Raw genomic sequence first — 14,444 nt, forward strand, 5'->3', positions numbered from 1 at the left:
AATCAAGAATCTCCAACTACGACAAGTACAAAGTTGTGTTCATCTTTGATGGTCTGGATGAGTGCCGACTTCCCCTAGACTTCCAGAAGAACAAGATCTGTTGTGACGTCACAGAGTCAATCTCAGTGGATGTTCTGCTGACAAATCTCATCAAGGGAAATCTGCTTCCCTCTGCTCTCCTCTGGATAACTACCCGACCTGCAGCAGCCAATAAGATCCCTTCAGGGTGTGTTGACCAGGTAACAGAGGTACGAGGGTTCAATGACCCACAGAAGGAGGAGTACTTCAGAAAGAGATTCAGTGATGAGGACCTGGCCAGCAGAATCATCTCACACATAAAGACATCAAGGAGCCTCCACATCATGTGCCACATTCCAGTCTTCTGTTGGATTTCTGCAACAGTCCTCGAACACATGCTGAAACATAAGAGAGAAGAGATGCCCAAGACTCTGACTGAGATGTACACACACCTTGTGGTGTTTCATACCAAACAGAAGAATGAAAAGTATCTTGGGAAAGAAGAGACAGGTCCACACTGGAATAAAGAGAGCATTCTGTCACTTGGAAAACTGGCTTTTCAACAGCTTGTGAAATGCAGTCAGATTTTCTATGAAGAAGACCTGAAAGAGGCTGGCATTGATGTCAGTGAAGCCTCAGTGTACTCAGGATTGTGCACACAGCTCTTTAAAGAGGAATGTGGGCTGTACCAGGACAAGGTGTACTGCTTTGTTCATCTGAGCATTCAGGAGTTTCTGGCTGCTGTATATGTGTTCCTCTCATTCATCAACAACAATGAGAATCTAATGGATGAACTGCAGTCAAAATCCAGGAACTTTTCTGTGAGGATCAGACAAAGGCGTAAAGTTACTTTCTACAAGAGTGCTGTGGATAAAGCCTTACAAAGTGAGACAGGAAACCTGGACCTGTTACTCCGCTTCCTTCTGGGCCTCTCACTGGAGTCCAATCAGAAGCACTTACGAGGTCTACTGACAAAGACAAGAATCAGCTCACAGAGCCATGAAGAAACAGTCAAGTACATCAAGGAGAAGATCAGGGAGAATCCTTCTCCAGAGAGGAGCATCAATCTGTTCCACTGTCTGAATGAACTGAATGACCATTCTCTAGTGGAGGAGGTCCAAAGATACCTGAGATCAGGAAGTCTCTCAGAAGACAACCTGTCACCTGCAGAGTGGTCAGCTCTGGTCTTTGTGTTGCTGACTTCAGAAAAGGAGCTGGATGTGTTTGACCTGAAGAAATACTCCAGATCAGAGGAAACTCTTCTGAGGCTGCTGCCAGTGGTCAAAGCCTCCAGAGCTGCTCTGTGAGTACATAAAATGACATCATCTGGAAGAATCATCTGGAAGAAATATTCAGTTTAGAGAAAAATATATATTATAATATGTATATAATAGTATATTGAAAAACATATTAAATCAATGCATTGATTTTCACATTAGTATAACATTATGACCATACAATTCTAGCTGATGTTTGTTGTTTGAGAGAATAAACCAAATGCCATTGTCCTTCTACACTACTCGTTAAATGAACAGTGTGTTTGTGAATTCATGATGATCTCTTTGTCATATGCCATATCAGACATGTTTGACTTAAGATGAAGAAGATATGAATCTATATGTTGTTTGAGAGAATAAACCAAATGCATCTGCCATTGTCCTTCTACACTACTGGTGGTAAATTAACAGTGTGTTTGTGAAGTCATGATGATCTCTTTGTCAGGCTGTCAGGCTGTGGAGTCACAGAGGAAGGCTGTGCTTCTCTGGTCTCAGCTCTGAGGTCAAACCCCTCACACCTGAGAGAGCTGGACCTGAGTAACAATGACCTGAAGGATTCAGGAGTGAAGCTGCTCTCTGCTGGACTGGGGAATCCCCACTGTAAACTGGAGACTCTGAGGTCAGTATTCCTGTAGTTGGTCAACAAGTGATAACTGTTCACCAGATCCACATGTGTTTACCAGACACACATAGTCCACACCATATGTGTTTGGACAGTGAAGCTTACAGTTTTAAATGTGGTGCTATGCTCCAGCATTTTGGATTTGAGATAGAATGTTTCATATTAGGTGACAGAACAGAATGTCACCTTTAATTTGAGGGTATTTTCATACATAGCTGTGTTACTGTTAAGAAAGGAAAGCACTTTATGTATTTAGTTCTCCCATTTCAAAAAGTTGTACATATTCGGACAAATTCACTTATATTGTATTAAAGTAGTCATAAGTTTAGTATTTAGTCCCATATTCCATGCCTGCAGTGATTGCAGCAAGCTTGTGATTCTACTAACTTGTTGAATGCATTTGCAGTTTGTTTTGGTTGTGTTTTGGATTATGTTTTTCCTAATAGAAACTGAATGGTGAATAATGTCCTATCATTTTGGAGTCACTTCACTTGTATTGTCAGAAAGAATAGAAGATGTTTCTGAAGACTTCTACGTTCATGTGGATGCTACCATGATTATAAATAATCATGAATGAATCGTTAATGATGATGAATGAGAAATTTACAGAGGCACAAAGATCAGACCCCCTCTGTTATTGGTGTTATTGTGTATACTTCTGGCCCTTCTTTGGACACTGTGTTAACTAACCTCCAGATGAGCTTCAATGCCATGCAACTCTCCTTCCGTGGCCTCCAACTGCTCTTAAATACAAGTAAAACTAAATGCATGCTCTTCAACCGATCGCTGCCTGCACCTGCCCGCCTGTCCAGCATCACTACGCTGGACGGTTCTGACTTAGAATATGTGGACAACTACAAATACCTAGGTGTCTGGTTAGACTGTAAACTCTCCTTCCAGACTCACTATAAGCATCTCCAATCCAAAGTTAAATCCAGAATTGGCTTCCAATTTCGCAACAAAGCATCCTTCACTCATGCTGCCAAACATACCCTTATAAAACTGACCATCCAACCGATCCTCGACTTCGGCGATGTCATTTACAAAATAGCCTCCAATACCCTACTCAATAAATTGGATGCAGTCTATCACAGTGCCATCCATTTTGTCACCAAAGCCCCATATACAGTGGGGGAAAAAGTATTTGATCCCCTGCTGATTTTGTACGTTTGCCCACTGACAAAGAAAGGATCAGTCTATAATTTTAATGGTAGGTTTATTTGAACAGTGAGAGACAGAATAACAACAAAAACATCCAGAAAAACTCATGTCAGTAATTTTATAAATTGATTAGCATTTTAATGAGGGAAATAAGTATTTGACCCCCTCTCAATCAGAAAGATTTCTGGCTCCCAGGTGTATTTTATACAGGTAACGAGCTGAGATTAGGAGCACACTCTTAAAGGGAGTGCTCCTAACCGCAACTTGTTACCTGTAAAAAAGACACCTGTCCACAGAAGCAATCAATCAATCAGATTCCAAACTCTCCACCATGGCCAAGACCAAAGAGCTCTCCAAGGATGTCAGGGACAAGATTGTAGACCTACACAAGGCTAGAATGGGCTACACGACCATCGCCAAGCAGCTTGGTGAGAAGGTGACAACATTTGGTGCGATTATTCGCAAATGGAAGAAACACAAAAGAACTGTCAATATCCCTCGGCCTGGGGCTCCATGCAAGATCTCACCTCGTGGAGTTGCAATGATCATGAGAACGGTGAGGAATCAGCCCAGAACTACACGGGAGGATCTTGTCAATGATCTCAAGGCAGCTGGGACCATAGTCACCAAGAAAACAATTGGTAACACACTACGCCGTGAAGGACTGAAATCCTGCAGCGCCCGCAAGGTCCCCCTGCTCAAGAAAGCACATCTACATGCCCGTCTGAAGTTTGCCAATGAACATCTGAATCATTCAGAGGACAACTGGGTGAAAGTGTTGTGGTCAGATGAGATCAAAATGGAGCTCTTTGGCATCAACTCAACTCGCCGTGTTTGGAGGAGGAGGAATGCTGCCTATGACCCCAAGAACACCATCCCCACGGTCAAACATGGAGGTGGAAATATTATGCTTTGGGGGTGTTTTTCTGCTAAGGGGACAGGACAACCTCACCGCATCAAAGGGACGGTGGATGGGGCCATGTACCGTCAAATCTTGGGTGAGAACCTCTGTAGCTCTCTTCACGACAACAGACACAGGTTGGTTCCTTGAAACCGGCGTTTATTGCCTTGCACGTCTTTTTCTCCGATGCATCTACGTCACGCCGTGAGAACTATATGTTTGAATGAACACAGTAACGTTGATAAATTATACAGTACTAAAACAAAGGAATACAAATGGCGCTCGGCGCAACAATACAAATGGCCCTTGGCGCGACTATAAACAAAGTTCTATAGGTTGAACAAAATACCTCGTTGGCTGCTTGTCCAGAAAAGAGGTTCTTGAATCCTTAAAGTCCCTTGAAAGTCCCTTTACTGTCTTTCTTAGCCTCTGCCATCAACAATTATGACTCAGACTAAGATCTGCTTAAGTTAAATTGCACACAGTCAATTAACAAATTCCGTAGCAGTAACACAACAGAGAACGTCAGTTCCGGGATGGAACATAAAAACACAAACAATGGCCTAACCTTAATTTACCTGTTACATCACATTTAAATTCTTATCTATACATCAATAAATCATTTATTTATTTACTACATCAAATAAACCTTGAATTATGTATTAATCATGCATCGTGAAAACAGCATCTATGTAACACCACTTACACCAGATATACTACATCCATAGCTGTAGTTTCCTCATTACCAGATATACTACATCCATAGCTGTAGTTTCCTCATTACCAGATATACTACATCCATAACTAGTGGTTTCCTCATTACCAGATATACTACATCCATAATTAGTGGTTTCCTCATTACCAGATATACTACATCCATAACTAGTGGTTTCCTCATTACCAGATATACTATATCCATAACTAGTGGTTTCCTCATTACCAGATATACTACATCCATAACTAGTGGTTTCCTCATTACCAGATATACTACATCCATAACTAGTGGTTTCCTCATTACCAGATATACTACATCCATAACTAGTGGTTTCCTCATTACCAGATATACTACATCCATAACTAGTGGTTTCCTCATTACCAGATATACTACATCCATAACTAGTGGTTTCCTCATTACCAGATATACTACATCCATAACTAGTGGTTTCCTCATTACCAGATATACTACATCCATAACTAGTGGTTTCCTCATTACCAGATATACTACATCCATAACAAACAGTTTCCTCATTACCAGATATACTACATCCATAACTAGTGGTTTCCTCATTACCAGATATACTACATCCATAACTAGTGGTTTCCTCATTACCAGATATACCACATCCATAACTAGTGGTTTCCTCATTACCAGATATACCACATCCATAACTAGTGGTTTCCTCATTACCAGATATACTACATCCATAACTAGTGGTTTCCTCATTAGTAGGGAGGAGTTTCTACAACTAAATTGAACGGGCATCGCCCTCGTGCCACAATTTTATTAAACAGAGAAAGGGGCCTATATTGGAGACCAAAAGTCACCTGGCACACTGCTTATAGTTTCAACAACATGAATAACTTATTTCTAGCCTACAATCATCAATGTTACTACTAATGTGAGAACAAGACAAAATATGACTATTGTTGCTCATTTTAAGACAAATGTCAAATAATCATTACATTCATTACAGACGTCAATTGTTGTACAACATCATGGCTACGCTGTTGGCATCACCTTTTACAGTGGATTTCCGCTGTTGTGGGCCTTTAACCATCTGTCTGACTTTGTTGTTCACACAGGAGAGAGACGTGACTATCGTGGATCCTCTGGGGAGCCTCAACAACCTCATGATGCTGACAAGGCAGAGAAGGGTCTCTCCAGATCAGAACACCTCAAGAAACACCTGCAGAGATCCACAGGGAAGAGAACTCACCGCTGCTCTGACTGTGGGAAGAGATTCACCTCCTCAGCAGGCATTAAAATTCATCAGAGAATCCACACAGGAGAGAAACCTTTTACCTGTACTCAATGTGGGAAGAGTTTTACTACATCTGACCATCTGACTCTACACCAGAGAACACACACAGGAGAGAAACCTTATAGCTGTGATCAATGTGGGAAGAGTTTTACTCAGCTAACCAACCTGATATCACACCAGAGAACACACACGGGAGATAAACCTTATAGCTGTGATCAATGTGGGAAGAGTTTTACTCAGCCAAGCAGCCTGACACGACACCAGAGAACACACACAGGAGAGAAATCATATAGCTGTGATCAATGTGGGAAGAGTTTTACTACATCTAACTATCTGACTATACACCATAGAACACACACAGGAGAGAAACCTTATAGCTGTGATCAATGTGGGAAGAGTTTTACTGCATCTAGCTATCTAACTATACACCAGAGAACACACACAGGAGATAAACCTTATAGCTGTGATCAATGTGGGAAGAGTTTTACTACATCTAGCTATCTGACTATACACCAGAGAACACACACAGGAGATAAACCTTATAGCTGTGTTCAATGTGGGAAGAGTTTTACTACATCTAGCTATCTGACTATACACCAGAGAACACACACATGAGATAAACCTTATAGCTCTGACCAGAGATAATCTGATTTAAAGATCTCTGATCAAATATTAGAAATCAAATCAAATTTATTTGTCACATACACATGGTTAGCAGGTGTTAATGCAAGTGTAACGAAATGCTTGTGCTTCTAAAATACATACATGAAGGAGTTGTTTCATGATATCAATGAATTAATGTCACAATGTAGAATGTTTTAACATTGTAGAAGGAGTATATTAATGATGTCACAATGTAGAACCCTAAACGTTTGTCCCCTGTTCTATTGATTTCAACATGATATGGATATTAGCCCCAGGGGGAAAATCCAGGCTCTGAAATGGAAGAGTACTATTTATGAGTTTTAACAAAAAGTGACAAAAAAAAGAGTTGTGTACCACGTTACCACGTTGGTGACCCATTTGAATCAAAATGCAACACTTCAAAATGTAGCAATCTGTTTTCTACAAATTGTCCTCTAACCAGTGATGTACACATTATTCCCAGATTCCGTGTGGTGTTTGAGCTGTTAGTTTTAACAAGACGTGCAACCTCATCTCCCTCCTCTCGCACAAATGATTTTAGCAGGATATCGATGAGTGATGACAAATAAGTGTTGTGTTCCTTTGTTCAGCGACCCCTACATTTAAATGTGTCACTCCAAAATGTAGCTGACTGTCTTCTGCAGGTTGTCCTCTAACCAGTGAGGTGAAATATATCTCCCATTTCCATGTGTTTATTTTAGTTGTTAGTTTCAACAGCACGTACAACCTGATTTCCCCCCTAATCGATATCAGTGATTTATTGCTACTTGTCAAAACATCAGCGTTTCTGGTGCTTGGTCAGTTTATAAGGTGCTTGTTTAAAAAATACAAGTAATATGATTATTATGGCTGATGTTTGTGTATATTGCACATTTTATGTTTAGGTTTTCAATATATCACAAACTGTTTCTGCATATTGGTTATTGATTTGGACATGTTAAAACTGTGTTTTGACATTGGGGCTATCCCACCTAGCAAAATATGTAGTTTTGCTAAAATACTCAAACAACTTCATTTCAACATACTTACAGCCTATACACAATGGACGCAGTATAATAAATTGGTCTATAATCAATTTTATTAACAATCTGACATCACTCCAGTATTTCCTGACAACATTCAAGTGCTAATTGTCTTTATTCTACTACTGAAGAAGCATGACCCAAATCACCTCATATTTCAAACATTCAACCTGACAAAAGATACATTTTTGTTATTTCATGCCTCACCATTAAGTTAATTATTGCCAACAGATATTAACAAAGGGGTGTATATTTCGTTTTGATATTTCATATTTACAATTCATTTAACATTTAGTAATAATTATTAATTATGCAACCGACTGACAATTTTTGGGTACAATTATATTGACATTGTTGCCCTGCTTTTAGAATATCAGGGTTAATTCTCAGATGTGCCAACCCAAATGTACTAGAGCATGACAATGGGGACAGGGCCCCGATCCAACAACATGCCTATCTAGTGAACCCTGAAAAGAGAGAGAAACTCTGCAGTGAGGTGGAAAGTTACTACGGATATTGCAGGAGTTTCCTCTTGAAATCAGACATGTCCGTGGTAAAGACATCTTGGTTGCGGATTGTCTCAAGGGTGGGCAGTCAAAAAGATTTGTGTTTTGCATTTAGCCAGTGAGTTACCATGGATCACAGTTTATTTTGACTGCATGTTTTTCCGTATTGCAGATGAGTTTTGTTTGGGCTCGTTCCAAGGTCGAGTTCTAGAAGCTAGTGAGTTTTAGGAAGACGAGAGTTCTAGAAGCTAGAGAGTTTTAGGAAGACGAGAGTTCTAGAATCTAGTGAGTTTTAGGAAGACGAGAGTTCTAGAAACTAGTGAGGTTTAGGATTCTATAGAAAGAAAAAGGAGAGAAAAATAATACTATTGTATAGTATTATTTAGAAATACATGTTTTTTCTTGTTTTTAATTGTTGACATCCAGTAGACACCATTTTTATATTGTAGAAGGGAATCAATTTAGTTGATTATAATGTGAAATGGAAGTTGTTTTCTGTTGGTGGTGAGCAAACTTGTCCAACAAAAATATAGGATATATTTGTTGTCTTATTAAGGGGGAAGGTGTTACAGGCTTTGGTTTTTCCATTTATGTTTTGAGGTTGGACTTTAGCACGTCTAGCTCGTTAGCACGTATAGCCCGTTAGCTCGATAGCACGTCTAGCTCGTTGCACGTCTAGCTCGTTAGCACGTCTAGCTCGTTAGCACGTCTAGCTCGTTAGCACGTCTAGCTCGTTAGCACGTCTAGCTCGTTAGCACGTCTAGCTCGTTAGCCCGTCTAGCTCGTTAGCCCGTCTAGCTCGTTAGCACGTCTAGCTCGTTAGCACGTAGGACGCACTGATTGGTGTCACCTCGTTAGTCAGTATGTGTTACACCTGTGCTGGCTTGTCCATCTTGTTATGTTGAATATTGCATCCAATTGTTAAAATTTTAATCAATGAATTTTCCTTACAATGCTCATTAGTCTTTCAGTTATTATTCTGTTTTGTATCCTCTTATGTTTGCTGAGTAGTAAATATTTCTGTTTATTTTTATTGGTTTTTTATTTGTTTTTTCCTGTGAAGCCATTGAGTTGCATCCATGTCTGAAATGTGCTGTATAAATAAAGCTTGATTTGATTTGAACATATTGTAAAACAAATGAACCCAATGACTGACCAATCAACAGACTCTTGCAAAACCAATGAACAAATATGTGCAAAAGCAACATGTATCTTGGTCCATCTTAGTATGAAAAAGAGTATAAATTCAGTATATCTTCTACTAACATGACGTTTTCTCTATTGAGATCATTTCCATATTAATTTCCAGCCAGATATAAAATGTTTGTGGTTTGACTAATTTAGTAGAGTAGTTTTGGGGGGGGTGCATTAGTAGGGGTTGGGCCTGTTGCTCTGCTCACTGCCTGGGCATATGTGCGGCTGTCATGTTGAGGTCCTTGCTGCAGGGGCGGGGGGGAGGGCAGAAGGGGCATAGGTCTTATCTGGGGGGCCTATATAGGGTGTGGCCAAGGTTTATTTGGGGTGGTCTCAGCTGGTTGGGGTGTGTCTGTAGAAGTGGTGGTCTGGGTGTAGGTCCTCTTGGTGTGGGTTCTCTCGGTGCAGGTCCTTCGGGAGGGGGTCTTGCAGGTCTGGGAGAGTGTCTGCGTGTCTGGGCAGGGTGTCTGTTGCTCTGTTTGTCCTGTGTGAGGTGCTGGGGCTACAGATGAGAGTGACGTCCTTCAGGGTCCTGCAAACGTTGGGATTGCTACCTTGCAGAGGTGGACCTGGTCATAAAGGCTGTTCAAGTCCAGGGTAGAGTGGTGGGCCAGGTAGACGTTAGACATATTATTTCCTAACCATTCACAATGCTGGCTGAGGTACGAGTAAAACATGACATATTATTTCCTAACCATTGACAATGCTGGCTGAGGTACGAGTAAAACATGACATTATTTCCTAATTGTCAAAAAATCCCCACTCCTTAATCAACTGGTCTCTCTCTGTTTAACCAGAATAACGTGAGTTGTGACCTTCAAGCTGTTAGACTGTTAGTCCATAATCAACTAGTCTCTCACTGAGACAGCTTTGATGGCCCAATAAAAAAACTGTAAGTTTCTGCCAGCCAATGTGATAATTCCTGTACAGTACATGTGTAGAAGGATAATTCCAGTGCAGTACATGTGTAAAGGGTGTTGAGGGATAATCCCAGTGCAGTACATGTGTAAATGGTGTAAAGGGATAATCCCAGTGCAGTACATGTGTAGAGGGATAATTCCAGTGCAGTACATGTGTAGAGGGATAATTCCAGTACAGTACATGTGTAAAGGGTGTAGAGGGATCGTTCCAGTATAGTACATGTGTAGAGGGATAATTCCAGTACAGTACATGTGTAGAGGGATAATTCCAGTACAGTACATGTGTAGAGGGATAATTCCAGTACAGTACATGTGTAGAGGGATAATTCCAGTGCAGTACATGTGTAAAGGGTGTAGAGGGATAATTCCAGTACAGTACATGTGTAGAGGGATAATTCCAGTACAGTACATGTGTAGAGGGATAATTCCAGTGCAGTACATGTGTAGAGGGATAATTCCAGTGCAGTACATGTGTAAAGGGATAATTCCAGTACAGTACATGTGTAGAGGGATAATTCCAGTGCAGTAAATGGTGTAGAGGGATAATTCCAGTGCAGTACATATGTAGTGGGATAATCCCAGTGCAGTACATGTGTAAATGGTGTAGAGGGATAATTCCAGTGCAGTACATGTGTAGAGGGATAATACCAGTACAGTACATGTGTAAAGGGTGTTGAGGGATAATTCCAGTACAGTACATGTGTAGAGGGATAATTCCAGTGCAGTACATGTGTAGAGGGATAATTCCAGTGCAGTACATGTGTAGAGGGATAATTCCAGTGCAGTACATGTGTAGAGGGATAATTCCAGTGCAGTACATGTGTAAATGGTTTAGAGGGATAATTCCAGTACAGTACATGTGTAGAGGGATAATTCCAGTGCAGTACATGTGTAGAGGGATAATTCCAGTGCAGTACATGTGTAAAGGGATAATTCCAGTGCAGTACATGTGTAGAGGGTGTTGAGGGATAATTCCAGTGCAGTACATGTGTAGAGGGATAATTCCAGTACAGTACATGTGTAGAGGGATAATTCCAGTACAGTACATGTGTAGAGGGATAATTCCAGTACAGTACATGTGTAGAGGGATAATTCCAGTACAGTACATGTGTAGAGGGATAATTCCAGTACAGTACATGTGTAGAGGGTGTAGAGGGATAATTCCAGTGCAGTACATGTGTAGAGGGATAATTCCAGTACAGTACATGTGTAGAGGATACTGGAAATCAACCAATCCTCCATTGCTAATGCAATACAAAGGTCAAATGCTTTATTATCTAAAATTGTAAAGTTCTGGGCGACAGAGAGAAATAAGGTGTGATGTAGTGAATGGAGATGGAGGTGTGTTCTAGTGGGTCTGGACAGGTGTGATGTAGTTAATGGAGATGGAGGTGTGTTCTAGTGGGTCTGGGCAGGTGTGATGTAGTTAATGGAGATGGAGGTGTGTTCTAGTGGGTCTGGACAGGTGTGATGTAGTTAATGGAGATGGAGGTGTGTTCTAGTGGGTCTGGACAGGTGTGATGTAGTTAATGGAGATGGAGGTGTGTTCTAGTGGGTCTGGACAGGTGTGATGTAGTAATTTGTAGTTTGTATGATGTAATTTGTATGTGTATGTTTATAAAATATCAAATGAAATATGTTTTAAGTCCCAATGCAAAGTTACACCTTGAAACGGGCGTTTATTGCCTTGCACGTCTTTTTCTCCGATGCATCCACTTCATGCCGAACACAGTAACGTTGATAAATTATACAGTACTGAAACAAAGGAATACAAATGGTGCTCGGCGCGACAATACAAACGGTGCTTGGCGCGACAATACAAATGGCGCTTGGCGCAACAATACAAATGGCGCTCGGCGCGACAATACAAATGGCGCTCGGCGCAACAATACAAATGGCGCTCGGCGCAACAATACAAATGGCGCTCGGCGCGACAATACAAATGGCGCTCGGCGCAACAATACAAATGGTGCTCGGCGCAACAATACAAATGGCGCTCGGCGCAACAATACAAATGGCGCTCGGCGCGACAATACAAATGGCGCTCGGCGCAACAATACAAATGGCGCTCGGCGCGACAATACAAATGGCGCTCGGCGCAACAATACAAACGGCACTTGGCGCGACTATAAACAAAGTTCTATAGTTTGAACAAAATACCTCGTTGGCTGTTTGTCCTGAAAAGAGGTTCTTGAATCCTTAAAGTCCCTTTACTGTCTGTCTTAGCCTCTGCCAGCAACAATTATGACTCAGACTAATATCTGCTTAAGTTAGATTGCACACAGTCAATGAACAAATTCCGTAGCAATAACAACAGAGAACGTTAGTTCCGGGATGGAACATTAAAAACACAAACAATGGCCTAACGTTAATTTACCTGTTACATCACATTTAAATTCTTATCTATACATCAATAAATCATTTATTTATTTACTACATCAAATAAACCATGAATTATGTATTAATCATGCATCGTGAACACAGCATCAATGTAACACCACTTACAATGAGAGTGTAAAGCCATGTTGGCTTTATGAAAACGATATACAATATATGGGGAAGAATATAGTTGAGGAAATAATCCAAACCTAGTTGTGCCTAGTTAGGACATAACATTAACTAGCTAGCTAACGGTACTGTACTGTAGCTCATACAACGCCGACGGTCAAACCCGGCTTTCTAATATTTACGTTCATTAACTATAGTAACGTTATGGAAGATATTCACAGAAAACCATCATTGTCTTTGTTATTCATTATTAGTATGTTATATTATTATAATAAATGATTTCGAGACATATTCAGAGCCAAACATCAACCCAACTTAACCTTTTTAACTGTTGTCGCATCCAAACTTGTCACCATCGTTTTCAGTTGTAATTGCGAAGTTCCCGGAAGAAGTCCAGCAACAACGGAGGTTCCTCGATGAACCCACCTTCTAACAAGTTCTTTGAAGAACCTTTTGGGGCTGTTTTTCATTGACCAAGAACCCTACGGTTCTTAGGGGATCTGAGAACAACTCCAGTTGAACCCTTCATTTTTAGAGTGTAGTCGGCTCTATTTACTCTCAGATTCAAACATGATGATTAGCATCAACGATCAAGTCAGCTGCTGCTGCTCCAATACAGTATGAGGTGAGACGGTGAACTGATGTTGAACCGGGCAGTCAGCTGCTGCTGCTCCAATACAGTATGAGGTGAGACGGTGAACTGATGTTGAACCGTGCAGTCAGCTGCTGCTGCTCCAATACAGCATGAGGTGAGACGGTGAACTGATGTTGAACCGGGCAGTCAGCTGCTGCTGCTCCAATACAGTATGAGGTGAGACGGTGAACTGATGTTGAACCGGGCAGTCAGCTGCTGCTGCTCCAATACAGTATGAGGTGAGACGATGAACTGATGTTGAACCGGGCAGTCAGCTGCTGCTGCTCCAATACAGTATGAGGTGAGACGGTGAACTGATGTTGAACTGGGCAGTCAGCTGCTGCTGCTCCAAACAGTATGAGGTGAGACGGTGAACTGACGTTGAACTGGGCAGTCAGCTGCTGCTGCTCCAATACAGTATGAGGTGAGACGGTGAACTGACGTTGAACTGGGCAGTCAGCTGCTGCTGCTCCAATACAGTATGAGGTGAGACGGTGAACTGATGTTGAACCGGGCAGTCAGCTGCTGCTGCTCCAATACAGTATGAGGTGAGACGGTGAACTGATGTTGAACCGGGCAGTCAGCTGCTGCTGCTCCAATACAGTATGAGGTGAGACGGTGAACTGACGTTGAACTGGGCAGTCAGCTGCTGCTGCTCCAATACAGTATGAGGTGAGACGGTTAACTGATGTTGAACCGGGCAGTCACCTGCTGCTGCTCCAATACAGTATGAGGTGAGACGGTGAACTGATGTTGAACTGGGCAGTCAGCTGCTGCTGCTCCAATACAGTATGAGGTGAGACGGTGAACTGATGTTGAATCATAATGATTAAGTTAATTAAAATTAATTTGTGAAACTGTTTAAAAAATTGTATATGTCATATTAAATATATTACTGTATTGTTATCATATAGAAACATCATGGAATATTGTACATCATATTAAATATATTACTCTATTGTTATCATATAGAAACATCATGGAATATTGTACATCATATTAAATATATTACTCTATTGTTATCAGATAGAAACATCATGGAATATTGTACATC

General features: G+C 41.1%; 1 protein-coding gene across 1 annotated transcript in view; it reads left to right on the forward strand.

The window, feature by feature from the left end:
* Positions 1-1,762: 1,762 nt before the first annotated feature.
* LOC115149696 (ribonuclease inhibitor-like) overlaps positions 1,763-14,444 on the forward strand; it is a gene marked incomplete at both ends in the record, with an annotated part of 111,891 nt that continues 99,209 nt past the window's right edge. Inside the window, one exon of the mRNA XM_029692614.1 lies at positions 1,763-1,914. Coding sequence (XP_029548474.1) covers positions 1,763-1,914 — 152 coding nt within the window. The remainder of the gene's footprint in view (positions 1,915-14,444) is intronic.

This window comes from Salmo trutta, chromosome 15, assembly GCF_901001165.1.
Source record: "Salmo trutta chromosome 15, fSalTru1.1, whole genome shotgun sequence".
NCBI classification, from domain to species: Eukaryota; Metazoa; Chordata; class Actinopteri; order Salmoniformes; family Salmonidae; genus Salmo; species Salmo trutta.